This window comes from Vicugna pacos, chromosome 2, assembly GCF_048564905.1.
Source record: "Vicugna pacos chromosome 2, VicPac4, whole genome shotgun sequence".
In the NCBI taxonomy this organism is placed as follows: Eukaryota; Metazoa; Chordata; class Mammalia; order Artiodactyla; family Camelidae; genus Vicugna; species Vicugna pacos.
Window position 1 is genome coordinate 119,939,092 of NC_132988.1, and position 20,722 is coordinate 119,959,813.

Sequence of the window (20,722 nt, forward strand, 5' to 3'; positions counted from 1 at the left end):
TCACAGCGGCCTCCACCAGAGAAAGAGTAAATGTAGCAGAACCGTTACAGAGCCTCAGGAGAACGGGGCCAAACCTCAAGCTGCTCGGTCTCGCGCAGGAGTCGGCACGTACTTGGGGGTCTGCTGCACCTCCGCCCACCAGCGGTAGTCGGTGTGGCTGACCAGCAGCAGGATCTGGCACCAGAGCAGCACGAGGGCCGGGTGGGTGGGGACCATGGAGCGCACCCAGGCGTTCAAGCGCTCCAGGCTGTAGAAACTGCCGTCGGTGCCCTCGGTGAAGAGTCTAGAGGCAGCTGCCGTGATTCTCCGGAACATCCCTGGAAACAAACCAAAGGTAAAACTGACCACAGGGAAGTGTCTTTGCCGCCCCCTCTCCGCAGCGCCCTCCTGCCACAGGGCCTGGAGAGACCTCCCGAATTCACCACTTCACTCTGTCCCCTCCGCAGCCTCCACCCCCAGCTCAAAGTGCCTCTCCCTTCACGCTGCCACCGGCTGGCCTTCACCCCAGGACACGGGGACACGCACATGCCGCAAAGCACAGGGGGGAAGGCGGAGGGCTCGGCGTGGATGGGAGCTGGCTGGCGCCCCGCCCCTCATCTCAGGGCTCCTGGCATCAGTGGAGAGAGTCAAAATGTTGTCTCTGATTTAAATTTCAGCACATTCCGAACACAGAAGAGCCCTAAAGCTGGCAGAGCAAGTGGGCCACAGGCCCCTCCTCACTGCTTCGCGACTGGTTACACTGATGCCCTGAGGCACGGGAGGGGAGCGGACGGAAGTTCGATATTACAAACAACAAAACCCCGACAAGAAGCTTCCCAGCGCGCAATTCTTCTCTGGGCCACGGTGAGGTTAGGCCTCCAGCCCTGGCCTGGTCCTTCTCTGTGCCTCCATTATTCCCCGGGCTCCCCGTCGGGTCAAGGATGCCAGGGAAGAGGCGAGCGCTGGCCCGGAGAAGCCCTGGAGCCAGGCAGGGGGGCACGGAATGACAGGCTCAGGGCGTGGGACCCACTGAGCAGGCAGCAGGAAACCACGGTCAGAGCTGTGACCCAGACGGCTGAGCGACAGGCAGCCCTCGACTCAGACTGTGGCTCTACCGTTCCTACTTGGTGACCCTGGCCGTGCGCGGCCTGGGGCCTGGCCCCTCACGTGTGGGATGGAATTAAGAGCAGCAGCTGCTCACAGGGCTGCAACAAGGCTCAAATCATAAAACCCGAGCCCAGGACTCGGCACAGTGCTGGATGAAGCACATGGCCAGCAAGCAGGCTGCTGCTGGAAGGATGTGAGGAAAGCAGGGGGAGGGGTGGGGTGGGGGGCTGGCGGACAGGCAGAGAGTCAGGGGCCCGCAGGTGGCGGGGGCAGGGGTGTCTGAACGTCTCTCACGAAGGATGCCAATCAAGTCACGTCAACAAGAGGAAGCAGCTGGAGAGGAGCCACGCCGGCGACGGGCCTGACTTCAGTGTGCGCAAGGTGCCAGCAGGACACCGAGCCACGTGTCCAGAGGTGGAAGGAAACAAGAGACTAAGGCCGCCAGGACAGTGCAGTGACGTGACCAGTCATCTCTCAGCGACGACCGAGGCAGGTCACGAAAGCGACGTTTCTACTAGGCAGAAGGGCCCAGGAGGGAGACGGGGAGCAAGGACAGAACCCCAGCGCTGGAGCACGCGATGGATGAAAGCCGGTCTCCTCAGTGACCTGTGCTGGGAGACCCCGATCTGCACAGGCAAAGAACGAAACTTAGACCCGTCTCACGCGACTCACAGAAATTAACGCAAGTTGCAGACCTGAACCATACACCTCCTAGAAGAAAGCGCAGGGGAAAAGTCTGACACTGGTCTTAGCGATGGTTTTTTTTGGATCTGACATCAAAAGCAAAGGCACCAAAAATGCAAATAAACAAGTGGGACATCAAACTAAAATGCAAAGTGATGGAAACCATCCACAGAATGAAAAGGCAACCTACAAAATGGGAGCAAGTATTTGCAAACCATGCATCTGATAAGGAGTTAACTTCCAAAATATGCAACAAACACATAAATCAATAACAGAAAAACCCAAATAATCCAATTAAAAAGAGGGCAAAGGACCTGAATAGACATTCTTCCAAAGAAGGCATTCAAATGCCAACAGGCCCATGACAAGGTGCTCAGCACCCCTAGCTGCCAGAGGAACGCAGGTCAAAACCGCAACGAGACGGCGCGGCGCGCCGCTGAGGACGGCCGCCCTCAAAAAGGCGAGGAAGAACCAGCACTGGGAGGACGTGGAGAAAGGGGAGCCCTCGCGCCCTGCTGGTGGGGGTGCGAGCTGGTGCAGCCACTGTGCAAAAGAGCACGGAGGTTACTTTAAAAGTTAAGAACAGAACTTCCGTTTGCTCCAGCAACCCCACTTCCGGGTGTTCACCTGAAGGAAACAAAAGCACTCCCTCAAACACACCTGCACCCTGGGATCCTGCAGCGTTTCTCACAGAAGCCAAGACGGCGAGACGAGCCAAGCGCCTCCTGAGGCTGTGGGTACGGAAGACGGCTCTCTCGCTCTCTCTCTCGCTCTCTCACACACACACACACACACACAATGGAATACTACTCAGCCATTAAGAAAAAGAAGGAGATCCTGCCGTTTGCAGCAACACAGACAGGGCTTGAGGGCGTCGTGCTACGTGAAGTCAGACAGAGAACGACTCTGAGACCTCACATGCACGTGGATGTGAGAAATCCAGACTCACAGATACAGCGATCAGACTGACAGCTGCCAGAGGCGGGCGGCTGTGGGCGCAGGGGCGGGTGAAGGACTGGAAGCCGAAGACTCAGGAAGGCGCGCAGCTGGCCAACTGCTGCAGACGCACAGAAGGAAGGAGAGCCGGGCGCGGGGCGACAGCAGTGAGCCCTGAAAACCGCGCGCTGGAAAGCTGCGCAGTAACAAGAGGAGGAGGACCCTGAAGGAAGCAGCAGAGCAAAGAAAGGGCTGAGTCTCCCTCGCAGGTGGGGTTATCAGGGCAGCTCTCAGCAAGGAGGGAAAGAGACACACACGCCTGGTGGCGTGGAGGAAGGGGCACTAGGGGACTGGCCGAGGAGCGGACGCCCCAGGGCGGCTGTCGGGGCAGCCCTGGGCAGACGCTACTCCCGCTCGGCTCCGTCTTCTCCCCACGCAGCCTGGGTGCACTCCTGTGGAGGCCGCGGCATCAGAGGTGGTGTGGGACACACCAGGCCCAGGAAAGGCCCGGGGCCCCGCCTCCGAGCACACGACCCCTCCGTGTCTCCATCACTTCAGCCAGGACACGGATGGCGTCACGGCACATGGGCGAGGTGCACGTCCACTGCCGCACTCACCACCATTCACCCAAGAGGCGCACGTCCGATGAGCAGGAGAAACCCTGGGCCTTCGCTTTTGGTCTCAGCACACGCCCTCCCCGAGCCTCCGTTCTCTCATCAGTGAGACAGGGAAGCACTTCACAGAGCCGCCATGAGGACCAACGGGGTAAAATGATGCCAGGTGCTGCGCGCCCGGAGAGCACCGTGAGCAGCCTTGACCCCGCCCAACTGTGCACTGGCGTCCATCTCACCGCCGGAGGAAGGACCCGTTCTCTGTCTCTGATGCTCCCACTTGGCCCGCACAGGGCGGGAGCGCCGGCCCTGATGAGGGTCCCATGAGGAAGGAAGTGAGCGGCGTCCTGCCCGCTCTGCTAGGGAAGCTCGGGAATGGTGCGCCGCCCGCAGGGCCTGGGGATGGGGGGCATCTGGAGGCGGGGGTGGGGAGCACCGATGGGGACTGGACATGTGCTGGGCAGTCAGGGCATCGCCCCAGCCCTGCCCACAACCAAGCTACGGACTCCGTGAGCCCCAAGCCCCGGGCTCTCCTCCTGCTTCTGCCTGGCCTGTCTCGGGGGAGGATGGGGCGCCCGTTACCGAGTTTATAAAATGGAGGCCAGGTTCCTGGCTATTGTGTTTATGCTGGATTGAATGTGAAACTGGCAAATGACTTTGGGATTCATACCCCTCCCCCAACAAGATGAGTAACAGAAACTTAGAGGTCAAGGCCATTAGTCAGACTAGTTCCTGTTAAGAAACGATACTTGAAATGGGCAAATTCAAAGGTCTCAATTTTTAGTGGAGGGTGAGGTTCACGGTTACTGCTTAAGCAATGCACAGAACAGGAGCAATTGACCGTAGACGCTGAAGGCATCCTATTCACGTAAAAGGCTAAGACAATTTATTTCCATTTTACCTCAAAACCAACCAACACAGGAATTCTGCCCCTAATGTTTTCAAAAGAAATGCCATCAAAATAAATGAGGAAGCGCAGACAGGTGTCAACCCACTCCACCCCCTCACTTACAAACTTGCGTCCAACAGAACAACGTCCCAAGACACAAACAGCAAGCGCCGGTGCCCGCCACGCCGCCCGGGCTCCTCAGCAGAGCGTGGCTCCCAGCCGGCCAGTCCACGCATGCTGCCTCATTTAACTAGAAGTGGACCAAACAGAAGCTGCTCGGTCACACCAGCCACAGTTCCAGTGCCCAAAGCCATGTGGCCAAGATGCCCCCGAACTAGCGCAGACACAGAGCAGCGCCACGCGCAGGGCGCTCGGCTGGACAGCGCCACGACAAACCGCAACCCCCCACCCCCGACTTCCGAGAGAAGGAAGGGGAAGTCAGAGCAACAGGTGAGGGAGCTCCTCGAATGGCACAGAAACCCGCTGGACACCCCCGAGGCCACAGATCGCACCGCTCCTCCCTGAGGAAGGTGGACGCCATCCTTAGAGATGACCTGGCGTCCCTCTGGCGTCAGACCCAAACCAACCCACGGCCGAGCGCTGAGATGCCCAACAGACTAACGACCCACCACACACGTGGCTCAATCATCTTCTGAACCTTGAACTTACTATGGTGGGTCAGTGGAGCATAAAGCAGAAGGTCCTCAAAAAGAAAATCCTTTCTATGTTAAGCACACAGGTGGCTTGGAGCTACAACCCGTTAGCAAAATTAAACTCTGGTCGCGCTCCTGTGCCAAGGGCAACAGCACTTACTCGAAGAGCCACAAAGTCGTGTCTTCCTCCATGACTCCCAGCCACAGGAGACCAGGTCCCTGCTGCCCGTCTTGGGGTCGTCTCCGACCCCTCGCCACTCAGCACAAAAGTGCGTCCGAAAGGCTAGCTCCTCCCTGCCCTCCAGGGCTTAGTTCAACAGCCGCCCTTGGAGAACCGGCCCCACTTGCCCACCCTTGGGCGTCTGTCACCATGCTTTCATTCCCTTCCCAGGAGACTTACGATGACATCTGTGCACTGTCTGCCCCGCCAGGCTGAGCCCACAGAGGCAAGATCACGTCAGCTTCACTGGCTACCGTGCACCCTGAGCCCTGCACGGCAGCGGCCGACTCAGTACGTGTTTGCTGAATAAACACAGGCTGACGATGGTATCTTTTGCTCTCGGTGGGGGTGTGTGTGGGTGTGTGCGCGCACGCACGCACGCATTTTGCTTTGTATTACAGTGATATACACACGTGATTTTTAAAAGAGAGGCTTCAGATTCACAAGCGCCCTGTCCCCTCCCTTTTAAGGCATCCGCGTGCTAGCACTCTGTTTTCAGTTCTGGCAAACCCTCCTTGATACGAGTTTACCACTTGCAGCGGGCCGCCAGTGATCCTGGCTGCTCCTCTTCCCTCACTACTGGAAAGCAACCCTCTCTCTCAGAGGAATGCTGGCCAGCCTCTCACCTGCCAGCCAGCCAGAGCCCCCAGCGGCCCGCGCGTCACTCACAGGACTTACGCAGGGGCTGAGACTGCAGGCAGCCAGAGGACACCCTTCCTGCCACAGGGAAGGAGCCCAGCAGTGAACAAAGCAACACAGTACTCAGAGCTGAGACGAGGAAGTGCACGATGTGGCAACAGAGTTAAGCCACCAGAGCAGGCAGACCTCAGAGCAACAGCCCGCACCTCCCGGAGCTGAAACCAGTAAATTCCGTTTTTCATTCTAGTTAAGGATGGAGTCTTAACCCTGCAAAACTTCTGAACATGGCGACCACATCAGGGTTTCCAGACCCCAGCTCGTCAGAGATGAGACTTGCTGAGCTCACTCGCGCCGCCTCCCACCAGTAGGTTACACCTTTGTTCCACTCCGTTGCCGTCCTGGTCTCTGTGTTCTGCTCTGTTCAGCACTGCGAGACAGGAGCACCAGAGCCCCTTCTATCCCTCCGTCCCTCTGTCCACCTTCTACTTCTCTAATTAACTTGGCTGGTTAGTTTCCTTCTTACCTTTGCAAGAAATGAATCATTTTCAATGTCCTAAAACCATAATTAAGTAAACAAACTCTCAATGTTTTATTCATATGTTGACCCTAAAAATGAAAAGTCAAACAGCATTTACATTATGACTATATGAACAGTTTTCAACAAAGCCAAGGAGCCTGGAGGATGACATCTGTGGGTCCTTCATCATGACCCCAGAGCCAACTAAAGGAGAACCTTTTTAAAACCACAGGTTCCCATGAGATCAACTGTAAATCATGCCACATGTTGACTTGCTTCATATCTGGACCATGACTTCCTTGCTGTTTGCTTTGCTTGCTTCGAGAAGAAGGATACGCCGGGACACAGCGACGAGAGTCTTCCAGGTTGTCACTTACTTTACCCAGAGGAGGACACTCCCCTGGAACACACGCATTCCTCCTGGAAAACACTGCCTGTCCTAACTCGGAAGCTGGCTGCTTGCTGTGCTCACTGCATGGCTGGCATCTTTTAACTTCTCTCTTGAATTTCTGTCTTTTTTAATCCACAATCATATATAAAGGTGACAAAAGCACGTTGGCCTCCTCAATCTCTAAAATAAGAGGAAGCCCTCAGGTTTGCTGTTTCCACCAGCAGAAGGTTTTCAAGCGGACACCGAGCAGTGCAGAGCTCGCTGGTAGCACGGACCCTACCCACCCCCCACCCCCGAGTGTGCGACGCCGGGCAGGGCACAGCGCCACTCTAGCAAGACTGGCCGAGGCACCTACCGGACTTGAAGATGTGGATCAGACACATGAGCAGGGTGCCTAGCTCCTGGCAATAAAAAGTATGCTGCTGTTCACTCATTTCCACTCTTAGCTGCTTTGTGACAATGTCCTCTAAAAGGATGCCAACCAGCTGCAGTAGGAACCTTCAAAGAAAGGGAGAAGGGTGACACTGAATTAGGTGGCTGTTACGGAGCACTTCTGGGAGGCGCATTCATAAAAACCACACACACACAGCAGATGCAGACAGAGTGACGATGCAAGTGAAGTGAAACGAGCCGAGTGCAGTGTCGAACTCCCTCCCTCCGGACGGAGTCGCTCTGCCCTGCGCATCGCTCTCCTCCTCTGAGACAGCAGCCATCACGCCACCTTTGAAGGACCTTCAGGAGGGTAAAACGAGGCGGGTGTGGTGTTTCTTTCAAGCTTTGTAAACCGTAAAGCAAGCTGATCACCTGCCGCAAAAATTTCATGTGCCGTTCACTTAGCCACCTGCTGGTATGTATCAGAGGGAGCCACGGGCCGCCCTGCAGAGCCCCAGGCAGAGGGCACCATGCAGGCTCACCAGACTGACCTGCACACACCCGCCGACACCTCCACAATGACCAGCCCAGGGCGGCCGGAGTGGTGAACACGGCAGGAAGGAGCAGTCCTCAGAACTGTGCCCAGGACACACTCTTAGGGCTCTAACTCTGAATCCAGCAAAGGTGGATCAACACTGTCTACACAACAAGTACACACAGGGCCCGAGTCGTGACTGTTGCCCTCGGGGACTTCCCATCAGCTATGGGGACAAACACGACTTGATGCCACGAGTAAGCCGGGGAGCACAGTGGGAGCGGGCTGGCCCGGCTGGGAGAAGGGCTCCATTACTGACCGTGTTTGGGACGGCCAGCACACGGAGGGCACAAAAGACTGACTGACTTTCAGTGGGTTTCATCGGTTTTCAAACTCTCTGCAGGTAATGCATGCCCTTATCGCCTGCACCCAGGGCGGGCCACCTCCACGCCTACTGCCGTGGTGGCCGCTGTGGTGAGGGCACGGTGACCGCCCTGCAGTCTTTCACAAGGCTGAGGGGACAGGACAGAGCATGCAGAGAGGCGTGACCACGGCCCCTGGCGAGGCGGGCTGGCAGGGAGAACACACAGACCTCTCTGCCCAAGGAGCAGAGCTGAAGCAAGACTTCCCAACCCCTGTACGCCGGCGACGTCCTGCAGGCCGGGGACTGGCTCGTGGCCCAGACGCACAGCCTACCTGGAAAACGTTTCCTCTGGCGGACTCTTCGCTTGTCCTCCCTCACTGTGCTCCTCTGGCACCGAGCCACCGCCCCCACCTCTCAGCCTGCTGACGACGGGGCAGGAGAGCAGACACGGAGGGAAGGCGAGCTCCTGAACACGGGCAAGAACGATGTCCTCAGTGGACTGGGAGACCAGCACCCTTAGGATGGCCAGGATTCCCGACACCCACAGCTGAACGGTGCTCACAGAGGCCTCGAAGAAGGAAAATAAGTAAGTTACAGCTAAAGAAAAAGAGGATGAAATTTTCCACTACTGTCAATTTCATTTATGAAATTTGCCCTCATTTTACCCATTCTACCGACAAATCTCTGTATCACTGGTCCTCACAGTGTGGTCCCAGACAAGCAGCATCAATACCACCTGGGGACGTGTTTAAAATGCAACTTCTCAACCCCACCCGGGCCCCAGCAGAACCCCCAGGTGCTCCCGTGAACCACCGCATGCGCAGAGGGGAGTCCAAGGTGCCATCGGGAGGCAAGACACTCACCAGTGTGTCTGGAGTGACAAACATGCTCCGCAGCAGCATGTCCACAGGGCGGAGGGAGGACGGGGCCAGAATCTCAAACAAAGTGTTTAACACTCCAAGGGCTTCGTGAGAGTCAACGTGCATCTGTTGCAAATAAACATCACGATGTTTTCCAGATGCCAACAAAACACCAGCTCACGTTTTACAGCTCAAGGTCAGATGACCTTGACTGTCCCATCATTACCACCCTCAAATTTAAACGCATTTAACTTCAGTAGTGACCCAGGCAAACACCCTTCAGAACAGCACTGCAGCAGCTCTAGTTTTTCCATATGGAAATCTTCTCGTTGAGACTTTTATTATATAAACTACGCATGCTTGCTGTGAAGGCTACAAATACATAAAAGCATGAAAAACACCACCTAGAAATGCACCAGCCTGACACGATCCCCATCCACACCCTGGGAGCCAGCCCTCGTGCCACTCTCCACGCGCATCACTCACCCAGACGGGGTAGCACGCACGCTGCTTTCTTCTTTACTTGCTTTACCTGCACCCCATCCCTACCCTGCTTTTTGGCAACAAATCAGCAAACTGGTGTATTTCTGTGTCGTAACTTTCCCCACATTCCTACAACCGCATGTCCAGACGCACGCAGAGAGGCTTTTAAGTTGTTCTGAAAGGTCATACTCTAAATGCCTCTGCTTTTCTCCCTTAAAATACAATGGATTGACACGACATCATAAAATGACTGTAACTCAGTAAAAAAAAAGTTAAAAAAAATACAATGGAGAACTCCCAAAGCAACAGGTTTTAAAACCTGACATAATCTTTAAAGGATGCAAAATATTTCAACTAAGTCTCTACCACAGTGTATTCAACCACCCCCTGCTGAAGGCTTCTGTCACTGCTGATGAGGGTGCAGACACAGTACGCATCCCTGCACGGGGTGTGACTCTCTCAAGGTGCAGGTCGAAACCCGCATGGTGGGGAGACACCCCGGAGCTGCTGCCCACCAGCTCCCTCTGCCTGGGTTCTCTGGAGGAACCGTCGTGCCCACAGCCAGGGCCCCCGCCGATCATGCAGCCGATCCCAACTTTGGTCTGCATCTGCGCAGGGACACCCTGATGGCAATTTCGTCCACCCTGCACCGCCCTCTTACCCTCTGCTCTTGGCCGACCCCAGCCCTAGTCCCTCCCCACTGGCCCTTCTACCACCCCTCCCTTGTCCTCTAGCCGCCACCCCGCATCTGTCCCCTTTCCCACTCCTCCCTCCCAGCCTCTCACCAACACACACCGGCCGGGCTTCTGCCCCCTCCACTCCCCCAAAACTGCCCCCCAGTGACCTCCATGGTACCGAGCCAGGCTTGTGCCTAGGGCCCATTTACCCCAGTGGATCCATGCCTCCTCTGTGAAGCGCCCTTCCTCCTGGGCGTGAAGAACACTGCTGGCTCTTCCGTCCCTTCCTCGTCTCCTTTGTGAGCCCCTCACCTCCCAGGGCTCGGCTCTGTCTCCACACCCAGACTCACACTCCCAAAGCCCAAGTCAGCCCCCCCAGGGTGCCCGCCGGGCATTGTTTCTGGCGTGTCCCCTGCTTAGCTACCTGGCAGGCATGTGCCAAGTGTTTCACAGACCATCTTCCACTCAACCTCACGGCGGCAGAAATCCAGCTGGGCATTTACTATGCATGCCAGCCTTCAACCTCCACCTTCCTCAAACTGCGTCCCCGGTTAAGAGAGACTAGGATAAAGCTTTGCAGAGCACCACCCTAAAAATATGCACCTACAGGCCTGGAATCCAGGGCTACATGAAAACACCAAACCAACCAGCTCACTAAACCTGTCATCTTTCAGCCCCCACCCTGCACGAGTGGCCTCAGGGTAACAGGTCTGCTGTGGAGCCAGACCAGGACTGGAGCCACAGAGACGGTAAGCACTAACGCAGGTGCCTGCGTGATGCCATCCAATGCCAAGAGCACGAACCCCGTGTGACCCAGAGCTCTGGTTCCCTGGCCGGGTGAGCAAGGTGCGCACACAGGTGTCTGCTGCCTGCATCCGACGTGCGTGAGGCCCGGAGCTGTGCCGGCAGCCAGTCAGGCCTCCCGGAGGCACCGTCCAGGTGGTGCTGCAGCCAGTGCAGAGTGCCCTGTCCTCAACGCCACGCGGCAGGTGTGGGTCAGAGAGCCTGCGACACCCGGGCTCCGGCTCCTTCCACCGCACTTGCGGGGACCACCCACCGCGTCGTTCGACTACAGAAGTTCTGATCCGACGACGGGAACTGCTAAACCACTTTCTAAGTGAGCAGGGGACACACACTTACAGATGGAATGAAAAACGTCTAACTGACCAGGATGAGGGCCGCAGTGTGTCAGCGGGGCAGGACACAGCGCTGGAGCCCCTTCCCAGAGGGTGCCCTGGGGACCAAGGGACCATCTTGAGCCCGGACTCCACACTTGCCAAGTGGAGACACCAGCAACCTAGGAGGGTCGCAGGGCATCAGCGCAGCAGACCCCATGGCCTTAGACGGCAGTGGTAACTACCAACACACGGGTCACCCTGACCGGCAGAAGAGCCAGTCACGAGCACCCTCGTCTGGGGGTCTCCACCCGCTTACAGGGCTCTCAGCGGCGCTACGGAGAGCAAGAGGGGCGACAGACCTGTTGCTTGGCCAGCATCGGGAGGATGACATCGGCCACCTGCCGGGACAGCCGCTTCCACTTGTCTTCGCTCTCCTTGTGGCACTGCTGCAGGACCAGGACGAACATCTCCAGCACCTGCACGAGGGATGGCACAGGTGGAGCGCCCCAAGGGGGCTGACGAGCCCGACGCAGCCCTCACCCCGACACGCGTGAGGGGGCTGCGGAAGACGACCCTGGGGCCCCTGCCGTCCCTACAGCCAGCGGAAAGGCACAGAAAGAAAACCAGACTCATCTCAACCTTTGGCACAACACAAGCACAGCCTGGGCCACGCTGTTCTGCAGCTGCCCTCTGCCTCTGTGTGCATTAGCTTCAGTCCCGTGCGCTCTGCGGGGGTGACCCCTCCTGAGGACAGCCTGCTCCCAAGGACGCTGGCGCGGCTCAGCACACGCCTGCGAGTGGTCACTTCTAAACAGAGACCCCTAAGAGACTGTGTTTGTAAACATGGTCTCCCTGGCGCACAGCCACTGTGCACACGCCGCCAGGACTGCTTCCGTGACAGCAGCTGCCACGTCGCCTGGAAGAGCTGAAATGTTTACCACCTGTTTGCTCACAGAAAAGTCTCGACCCAGTCTAAACGTACGAGCGATACAGACAGTGCCCACCGCCCTCCCTCGGCTGCCTCCCCTGCCCAGGGCCTGCCAGCACTTCTGCTCCAGGAACCACGCTGTGTCCGACTCTCCTCGTCAGGACCAGCGCGCCCCGTTCTCACAAACCAGGCCGGGAACTCCAGGAACACGTGGCAAAGCCGCCCTCTGGGCCTCCCACCAACCTGCGTGTCTGCCGCAGGTCACGTGCTAGTTCTCAAATCTCTGGTCGCTGCACTTTTTATGTCATCATGGGATTCAATTAAACACTAAGCATTTAATTCAATATGACCAAATTAACCAGACTGAGAACACACAAGAAAAGTGTTTCGATGAGAAAAGTTTATGACTTTATAAAGATTCAAAGACAAATAGCTGATTTACAAAAATAAGTGAGAAAGAGACAACTATACCAGCTAAAAAAACGGGAGGGGGGGGAGCTGTCATTAAAAAAACCTGACTTCTGCAGTTAGACTGCTTCAAACTATCTGAAATTCCTGCTCCTCCTTTAGAAAAACAAAGCCAGAAATCAGCCCAAAGAACAAAACCGTGGCGTCAACACAGTGGTACAAAGGTACAGACAAAGCCTCTGGATTATTTCCGGTTTGAGATTTTTAAAGCCATTCTTTAGAATGCTACCTCCGTGATCATCACTGTCGGCTAACTGATTTCTGATCCTCGTTTGGAAAAGAAGGCTCCACCATGTTTGCTACCTTGAATGGCCTTGGCCAGGCTGCACTGCCTTAGAGACAGAGCCCTACCAAGCCTCCCGTCGCCTCACGCCCCTCCCACCCGAGAGCCCAGGGCTGGCCCAAAGCAATGCCCACTGACCAGCAGACGGCCGGCCACGTGGCACTTCCTTCCATCCCTGCACGGACAGCGAGGACCAGTGGCCGCCCACACCCTCTCACCTGATGGTACTGGATGAGTCTCAGTAACATGGACACCACCACCTCTTTCTGGGTTTCAAGCTCTTTTCCTGCATCAGCTTTGTTGGTTCCTCTTAAAACGAAGAGGTCGTGGACTATGGGCCGCAGGGCCGGGATGGCTGTGGGCACAGAAGGGCACGGGGTCAGGGGCAGGCACACTGGAAGCCAGCGCCAGCACCTCCAAACTGCTCAGGAACTGAGGACGCCCTAGTCCACGCTTGGCTCTGTGCTACGGGGTAAGTCCGGGTTGTGAACGATGAGTCGTGACATTATCTGTATACCATCATGGAAGGCCGGGGGTTTTCTCTGACACTCGATAATGTTGAAAACAAACCAGCAAACCTGGGGTTTCTGCGAAATAATGCTACTTCTGATACAAAGAGGCACAATTCAAAAGTCAAATTCAAAATAATAATACCTTCCAACTAACTAAAACAGCAACGTTCTAGTCTCATGCATAATCTGTTTAAAGATTCACCCGAAAAAACAGGTGTTTTGTCAATAGAAAACATTTAGTCAAAGTATTAAGATTTCTATGCTATTCTAAGTAATTAAACTCACTCTTCTCATCAGAGGGTTTTCCCAAGTCTTGTTTTTATCCAAAACAATGAAGTAAATTTGTTAGTCTAACAACAGCATACGAATAAACCATCTAAGAAATGCCTCACTGAAAGGGTGCAGCGCAGCCGTGTCACCAGGGTTAGTGAGAGGAGCACTCTCTCACCCTAGTGACCCCCGGCCCACCCCCATGCTCGCTGCCTTGTCCACAGGTGCCCGAGCTTCCCAGCAGAAAGCAGTGGGTTTGGCTGGCCATCAACTTTCTATCCAAAGACCCTCTGATCTGGGAAACCTTAGTCATCCCTCTACTTGACATTTGTGTTTCAACTCTATCCAGTGACCCCAAGGCCGTATGTGCAGCCACATGCCCATCTGCTGAGGTGTTAATGTGAGCCCCAGCACGGCTGTGACAGAGTGGAGCAGGTGTGGAGTGCGCGAGGGTCCAAGCCCCTGCCCCAACACACAGCTCGGTGGTCACCCCACAGCAGTGCGCAGAAAGGGGAACCGAAAGGCCGCCTACAGGGGTCTTAGGAGGTGCCCCGACCATAGTTCAAAAGCCTACAGATTCCTGACAACGGATCTGGGAGCAATCAGTGGGAAAATGCTGAAAGGGCAGCTGAAAAAGTTCAAAGAAATAGTCACAGATCATTCTTAAAACCACACCGCCTCATTCCACAGGCTGGAAGGAGGCTGCCCTGAACAGCTGGCTGGCCATCTTCTGTGGCCTCATTTAAGCTCCGACACAACAATCAGGCAGAGCAGAAGGCCCCGAATCAAGGCCAAACTATATCTTCCAACACCCCTGGGTAATAAATCCAGCGTCCTGACACGAGTTGGACTTTAAAGTGCTTTGTTGCATATGGACAGACCAGATAACCTGCGTCAGACTCTACCTGCGCCTCATGCTATCCCCTCGCTGCTTTTACCTCAGTGGGGCACAGCTCCTGAGAGGCCAGTGCACTCTCTCCCTTTCTAAACGTCTCCCCCCGGAGGGCACACGTGCACGCCCCCTGGCACGGCCTGTAGAGCACGGGGCGGTGGGCGGGTGGCAGTGGGAAGCGGGTGCGGGGGCAGGGACGCTGGCGCCCTCTGGGGGGCCTGCCCGTTACCGTGCGTCGCAGCCTTCCTGCCACTGGCCATGACGCCGTCACAGAGCTGGATGATCTTAGGGATCCCAATGATCTGCTTTGAGTGATAGCGCTCGTAAGACAGCAACACCAGGAAGAAGAAGATGTTTGGAATAATCGCCTCTGATTCCCTGGAAACAAAAACATCCATTTAGACACTTCCGTTTAAAAGAGAAGATAATCAATACAAACAGCATAAAACTCCTCACGGTGCAAAGCCAAGAGAGCGTGCGTGAGAAACGGGGGCGTGCAGAGTGGGGGGGGGGCGCAGGCCGAGCTGAAGGTCCCGCCCCCGGGTGGGCGCGCCGCACGGCTGGGCAGCCTGGACGGTCAGCAGGCTCTGCGCGTGGGGCGGGCGCCCAGGGCACTGGGTGCCCAGGGGTGCAGCCCCGGCCTCTCCACGCGCCCCTTCGCTCACAGCTGCAGACACTGAGACCCAAAGGAGGAAGAGCAACTTGCCTCCAACCACACAGTCAAGGTGTCTCACAGTGAGAACAAGACACTGGGTCTCTAGGCCAATGAGGCCCTCGGGACATGCCCTCCTGCACTGCTTCCCTGCTAGTAAGTAGTTCGGAAACTGAAGAACTTTAATTTTCAATAATTATATACCTACAACTGGCAGAGCAGGAAGCATTAAAACCTCACTGTCTAAAAGGAAAAGCTGCAGTTAATGCAAGTGAAGTGCGTAATAGTCACCTTCACTGAAGGAAGCCACACCTAAAACCGTCTTCTCTAAGAAAACCCCGTGTTCTATCAAATGAGATTTCACTTGGCAAACACAACGAAATGCTTTGCAACGTGAAATGAAAACAGACAACGTGGGATTATCAGACGCAGAACTACTTCTAGACGAGGCTCGAGATACTTGATCATTTTTAAGGGAAATAAAACCCCGCAGCATGTTAATCAGGTTTCCATTAAAACCAATGCCTAGCAACAACGCCGAGCGACCCTTTAAGCTAACGTTCATGTTAACCTGAAGTTACACACAGTCACATCCCAAGGACAGGAGCTCTAAGACAGAAAACGCTGTTACCGAAACTGGCCAACTTCAATGTACTCAAACTGCTTCAGCACAAATCCAATGAACACCTACAAGCAGGGAAATAAAAATTTCACGTCAATTTAATGTGCAAACTAGGTTACTTTCCCTCACTCACTTGCGTAAACCTTTAACAAGTTTGCCAACAGTAGGTTAATTTGTCTGTGTACAAGAACTCAAACGCATCCTACTGTCAGACTGGATACCTTCAAGACACTTCCAGGAATCCCTTCAAACACATTTACTCAACACGGAGGTGGAACCTCTTTGGAAACAATAAATTCCCGGAGACACCAGGGAGCACCCAAGACACACAGCAGGACTAGCTGGTTCCCGTTCGTGGCAAACCAAACGGCAGGAATTTCCAGACACTGGTTTACAGATAAGATGCCCAAGTCAGCCCATCTCCTCCCTCCCACCACCCCAGGATCTGAAGGAGCGGGAATCCGAGGGGGTGCTGAGGGTGAGGGGTGGCCGCGAGGAGCAGAGGCAGGACGTTAGGCCTGGATCAGGGCCAGTTTTGCTCCAAGCACCAGGCTGTGTCCCACCAGAAGCATGGGACTTGCTCCACGTGCTCTCCCAGCCCCTGGGCGAGACACACACAGCAGTGCTCAGAAGTCACCATCTGGCCCGAGTGAAACCACTTCCCTATTCCAGTTTTCCCTCCTTGTTCAAAAAACTGTCACTGTACTGAATCTGGGAACCAGGGAGAAGGGGTGCTGAGTGATAAATGCAAATCACAACTAACGTGAGTGAGGCTCGAGTGCTCATGGCAAGAAAACCTGACACTGCCAGCAAAGAGATCACGGAGGCCTTGGGGGCGAGCTGCAGGCTTCTGTGCACCTGCAGAGAGCGGAGGGGCGTGGGGCATGCTGCACCTCCTCTCTCCACACCCACATCTGATGACCTAAAGGCCGCTGCATCTGCAGGGAATTTAGCCGGCGTGAATCCTGCTGTAGGAGAATTTGCATCACGAAGTTGACACGACTTCCAGAGTCACCTGTGCCTGAGGAAGGGGCAGCAGCTGAGGTCCAGCAGCGCTCAGGCCGGCCCAGACACAGCCACCAGGGACTGCAGGAGCACGCGTCAGGGCTGCCCTGGGAGACCGCGCTCCTGTCAAAGCCGGGAGCTACCTCCAGACTGTGAGACGGAGCATCACAGCTGCTCGTCAGTTTAAAATAAGACTCTGGGTTCTGCAAAGTGTCCCCCCAAACGATAAATCTCAATTACATCCTACAATTTAAATTCAAGTTTACCTTGGAGTGGGGGAGGGTGCGTGGGTGGGAAGAACCTTTGGCAGATGGGGAGTGGCTGACCCTGGACGGGGCAAGCTTGGGCCAAGGACTGGACAGGCCGGGCCCTCTGCATCCACGAGCACATGAGGCAGGAGGGAGGCAGCGACAGTGGGAAAACAAACCGCACACTTCTTGAAGGTAGTCTGCAGTGTCTTTTTAAGATGACCTTTATGAAATTATGAACGAGCGTGGCAGACAAAAGAGAAAAGTGACAGACCTGATCGGAATCCAGGAGGCAGTAATTAACCCGCAACTGAACCAGCTGTGCCAGCAAATCCAAAACCTGCTTCTGTAACTGCACCGAGGTTGTGGTCGTGTACTGTTTTAAAGCTTTTATGACAAGAGGCTCAAATAAACGAATGTGATTATGAATAGCATTCTGCGGAAAAAAGACAGAGAATCACGGGTGAGTCTTCACCGCAGCGGGCTAGGAGCCGGCCCCGGGACGGCACCCGTGTGCGGCTGCCGGCCCCCACCTTGTCTGCACGGTTCTTCGTGACGCCGCTGAGGTTTGTCTTCAGCTGGGTAGACACCTTCTGGAGCACGTCAAACCACCTGCCAGACAGGAGAAGAGGTGGGCAGAGAATACCCTTAGTCCTCTCCTGGGCGCTCAGCTGCCCTCCAGGCCACACTGATTCCCACTCACAAAAGCAGAGCGCTTCAAAGTCAGAAAGACCTTTACAGCCACTCCACGCGGCAGCACCAGACTCCTCTTTGAATGAAGATAATCAGTCAAAACAGAGTTTACAGCTGACTGACAGCCATCAAATCCTGTCGCCCGAAGCAGGCCACCGCAGACAGAGCTTTCCTCTGCCACAGAAATTCACTGCTCGGCCCAGTCTGCGGTGGGGCTGAGAGGTGACAGTCACTTGAAAGACTCAGTGACTTAGAAGACATCACTTGATTTTCTTGGGAAAAACTTTCTTTAAATATTTACATCAATTATACATGCCCTTTCCTTTTTGTGAAACAGATACAGAATTAAATGACAATAATCAGACACTTGTCTTATTTATCCCCACGTTATTAGACAAGGTATTAGAGAGCCTTGTTTCTGAAACTTGAGAAACTGTACGAAGGGCACCAACGTAAAGCCCCACACATGGGGCATTTTCATAAACTGCTGCAGCACTTGAACCGCAGCTGTTCCACCCCTGCATCTATGCAGAGAAACACAAGGAATTCCACTGTCACTACAGAGCAGGAGCTCAAGTATCTGCGAATAATTCATAGCAATTTAAGAAACAACTACTGTAACTCCGGGCCTCACAAACACAACCATAAATTTAAGTGAAGACTTTCAGCCACAAAGTTACAAAACAGAGCTCTACCACCCAGGATTCTTCTATGCTCCCCAAATACCCTGACGCACTGGCACCACCGGGTCACCTCAGCTACCAGCCCCAAAAGTGCCACCAACACACAGCGCCCCGCTCTAAAGGGAGCGTTGTTCACGAGCCCGGTTACTTCGCCGTGCCTGGCCACCTGAGGACTCTGCGTGGCCCCCTCTGGTTCACTGGCACCGTCGGGCGGGGGCCCTCGCCGCCCCCAGGGAGCTGCTCTGTGCTCCTCTTCCTCCAGCCCAGCCTCTCTGAGATAGTAAAAGCCCCAGACCTCGTCTCACTCCCTGGACTGCCCACTTCTCTGAAGGCAGGGGCCATGCCTTCAGCATCTTTGCAGCAATCATGCTTCCCAGAGCTCTCTGAACACAAAAAACTATTAGAAGGTGCTGGCTAATTTATTTTTTACAAATTATTCACTGCTTGCTCTTTCACTCTTCTACTAAAGACGCATCCTGACCCCACTGCTGCGGCCAGAACAGTGGGAGGTTACCCGGAGGTGTCGTGGTCCTGCTCGGCCTGCACCATGTTCCTCAGGCTAGCATCGGCGAGGGCCTGGGTGAAGTGGGTGTATGGAGCCATGAAGCAGTAATGGTACAAGCCGGGCCTCACGCTGGAAGAGCCAAGGCGCTGCGCTCGGCCTTGAGACTTGCTGGGGTTGGAAGACAAGCCATCAAACTGGGAGGCCAAGTTTGTCCCAAAGAGGGTCTTCAACAACTAGAGGGAAAGGATTGAAACCATCAACGCTGGACTTCACGTAGCACGAGCAACACTTTAAGACCCCCCCCCCCCAGCCAAATCTCAAATCCACCTGTAGGCAACTGGCTACAATCAGCAAACCCAGGCTGTGGGGGGCACTGCAGGGACACTGGGACAGCAGGTAAGCAGTGAGGGTCCAGCTTCTCGTGCCCTCTGCCCTCCACGGCGTCGGCCTCCCCTCCAGGAGAGGGAGGGCGGGAGGAGGACCCCTCTTGGTCCAGTAACGCAGAGAGCAAAGGAGTGACGCGTGGGGCTGCCAGGCATGCCACCGGCACCACCTCCCAGTGACAGGCAGCACTACATCACCGCGCCCAGTGAAGGGCTTCAGACACACCACCTTCTCACCTGCTGGACACACACAGTCGCCATCGTCGGCTCCCGACTGAAGCAGGACTTCAGGTACCCGAGGATCTCCTCAACACACTGTGGAAAGACAGGCAGGAGAGGTTCAAGTGAGTGACTCACGGGTGACATACTGCTGCTGGGAGCCCGGACATGAGACCAAAGACATCAGACGGTGCCCGTGGAAACCACGCCCAGTAGCAAAGTCGAGGGGACTCAGAGGCAGCTCTTCACCTTCCATCGTGAGCAGAGACAGTCAGTGAAAACCACTGACATCTAAGTGGCTGTAGCTCACTCTTCCTTTCATGCATCAGATACCCACTCGCTCGTTCAGACACCACCCAAGTGCCCACTGCCCCCAGCACCCAGAGCCACCCTGGGAGCAGGATGCTGAGCGCAGAGGCGGCAAAGGCCATGCGTCTGCAGGCCCCCGCACACGTCCAGCTGCGTGTGGCATGTCAAGTGTGATTTATTACAAGAAGTCTTACAAGTGCCCTGCAGCAGTCTGCAAAAACAGCCAAGATTCGGGGGGAGGGTACAGCTGAGTGGCAGAGCCCGCCCCCAGCATGCACGAGCTCCTGGGTTCAATCCCCAGTACCTTCGTCAAAACAAATCAACGCCTAATGACCTCTCCCCAAAAGACAGAAGTAACCAAACAAAACAACCGAGACGACTGGCTTCAAAGGACTTTCCTCCCAGACTGCCCGCTGTCCTCGGAAACGAGGTCCTCTTGAAGAACCGAGAAGGACGGAGTCACAGAGACACAAACCAGTCAGGGCACTAGCGTCGAAGGCACACCGGCCCCTCACTGCCACCCGGTCACCACCACTGCTTCCACCACACAAATTAGACTGGAGACGCCTCTCACTTCATTTGCTTGGTATAATTTCCTGCACTCAGAAGCAACAGACTTCTGCTGGTTTCAGATACTCCCGGCCAAATATTTTTAATATCCTGGTTTACTCCAAACAGACTCGGCCAACCTCTGCAGGGCTGAGCCTCGCATGCCCCCAGCTCACAGCAGGTGTCCGACGGGCTAGGAAGGGAAGAAGTACGGCAAGGCCCTTGCACGTCACACCCAGGCTCCGAGGAGCCGTCTCTGCTAACAACCGTGCACAGGGCGCTCGGTGCGCCCCAGAGACTGAGCTGGGCACTGAAAACGGGGAGGAAAGGTTGCTGTTAGCAGCCTCCTGAGTGTCCAGAGGAACACGGAAGCGTGTCCCCAGCACGAGTATTAATACACAATGGAACAGAGAGGCCTCCTTTTCTGGCCGATATGGGGCAAGAGGGACCAGATCTACCCTCCACC

General features: G+C 55.4%; 1 protein-coding gene across 3 annotated transcripts in view; it reads right to left on the reverse strand.

Annotated features, from left to right (window-relative positions):
• HTT (huntingtin) overlaps positions 1-20,722 on the reverse strand; it is a 122,729-nt gene that overhangs the window by 33,507 nt on the left and 68,500 nt on the right. For all 3 annotated transcript variants that reach the window (XM_072946925.1, XM_072946924.1, XM_072946923.1), the window contains 12 exons: positions 19,417-19,494; positions 18,806-19,029; positions 17,449-17,527; positions 17,190-17,351; positions 15,672-15,727; positions 14,618-14,766; positions 12,933-13,069; positions 11,395-11,511; positions 8,761-8,883; positions 8,230-8,465; positions 6,982-7,124; positions 113-317 (listed from right to left, as the gene is read on the reverse strand). In XM_072946925.1, the coding sequence (XP_072803026.1) occupies positions 113-317; positions 6,982-7,124; positions 8,230-8,465; positions 8,761-8,883; positions 11,395-11,511; positions 12,933-13,069; positions 14,618-14,766; positions 15,672-15,727; positions 17,190-17,351; positions 17,449-17,527; positions 18,806-19,029; positions 19,417-19,494 (1,709 nt within the window). The remainder of the gene's footprint in view (positions 1-112; positions 318-6,981; positions 7,125-8,229; positions 8,466-8,760; positions 8,884-11,394; positions 11,512-12,932; positions 13,070-14,617; positions 14,767-15,671; positions 15,728-17,189; positions 17,352-17,448; positions 17,528-18,805; positions 19,030-19,416; positions 19,495-20,722) is intronic.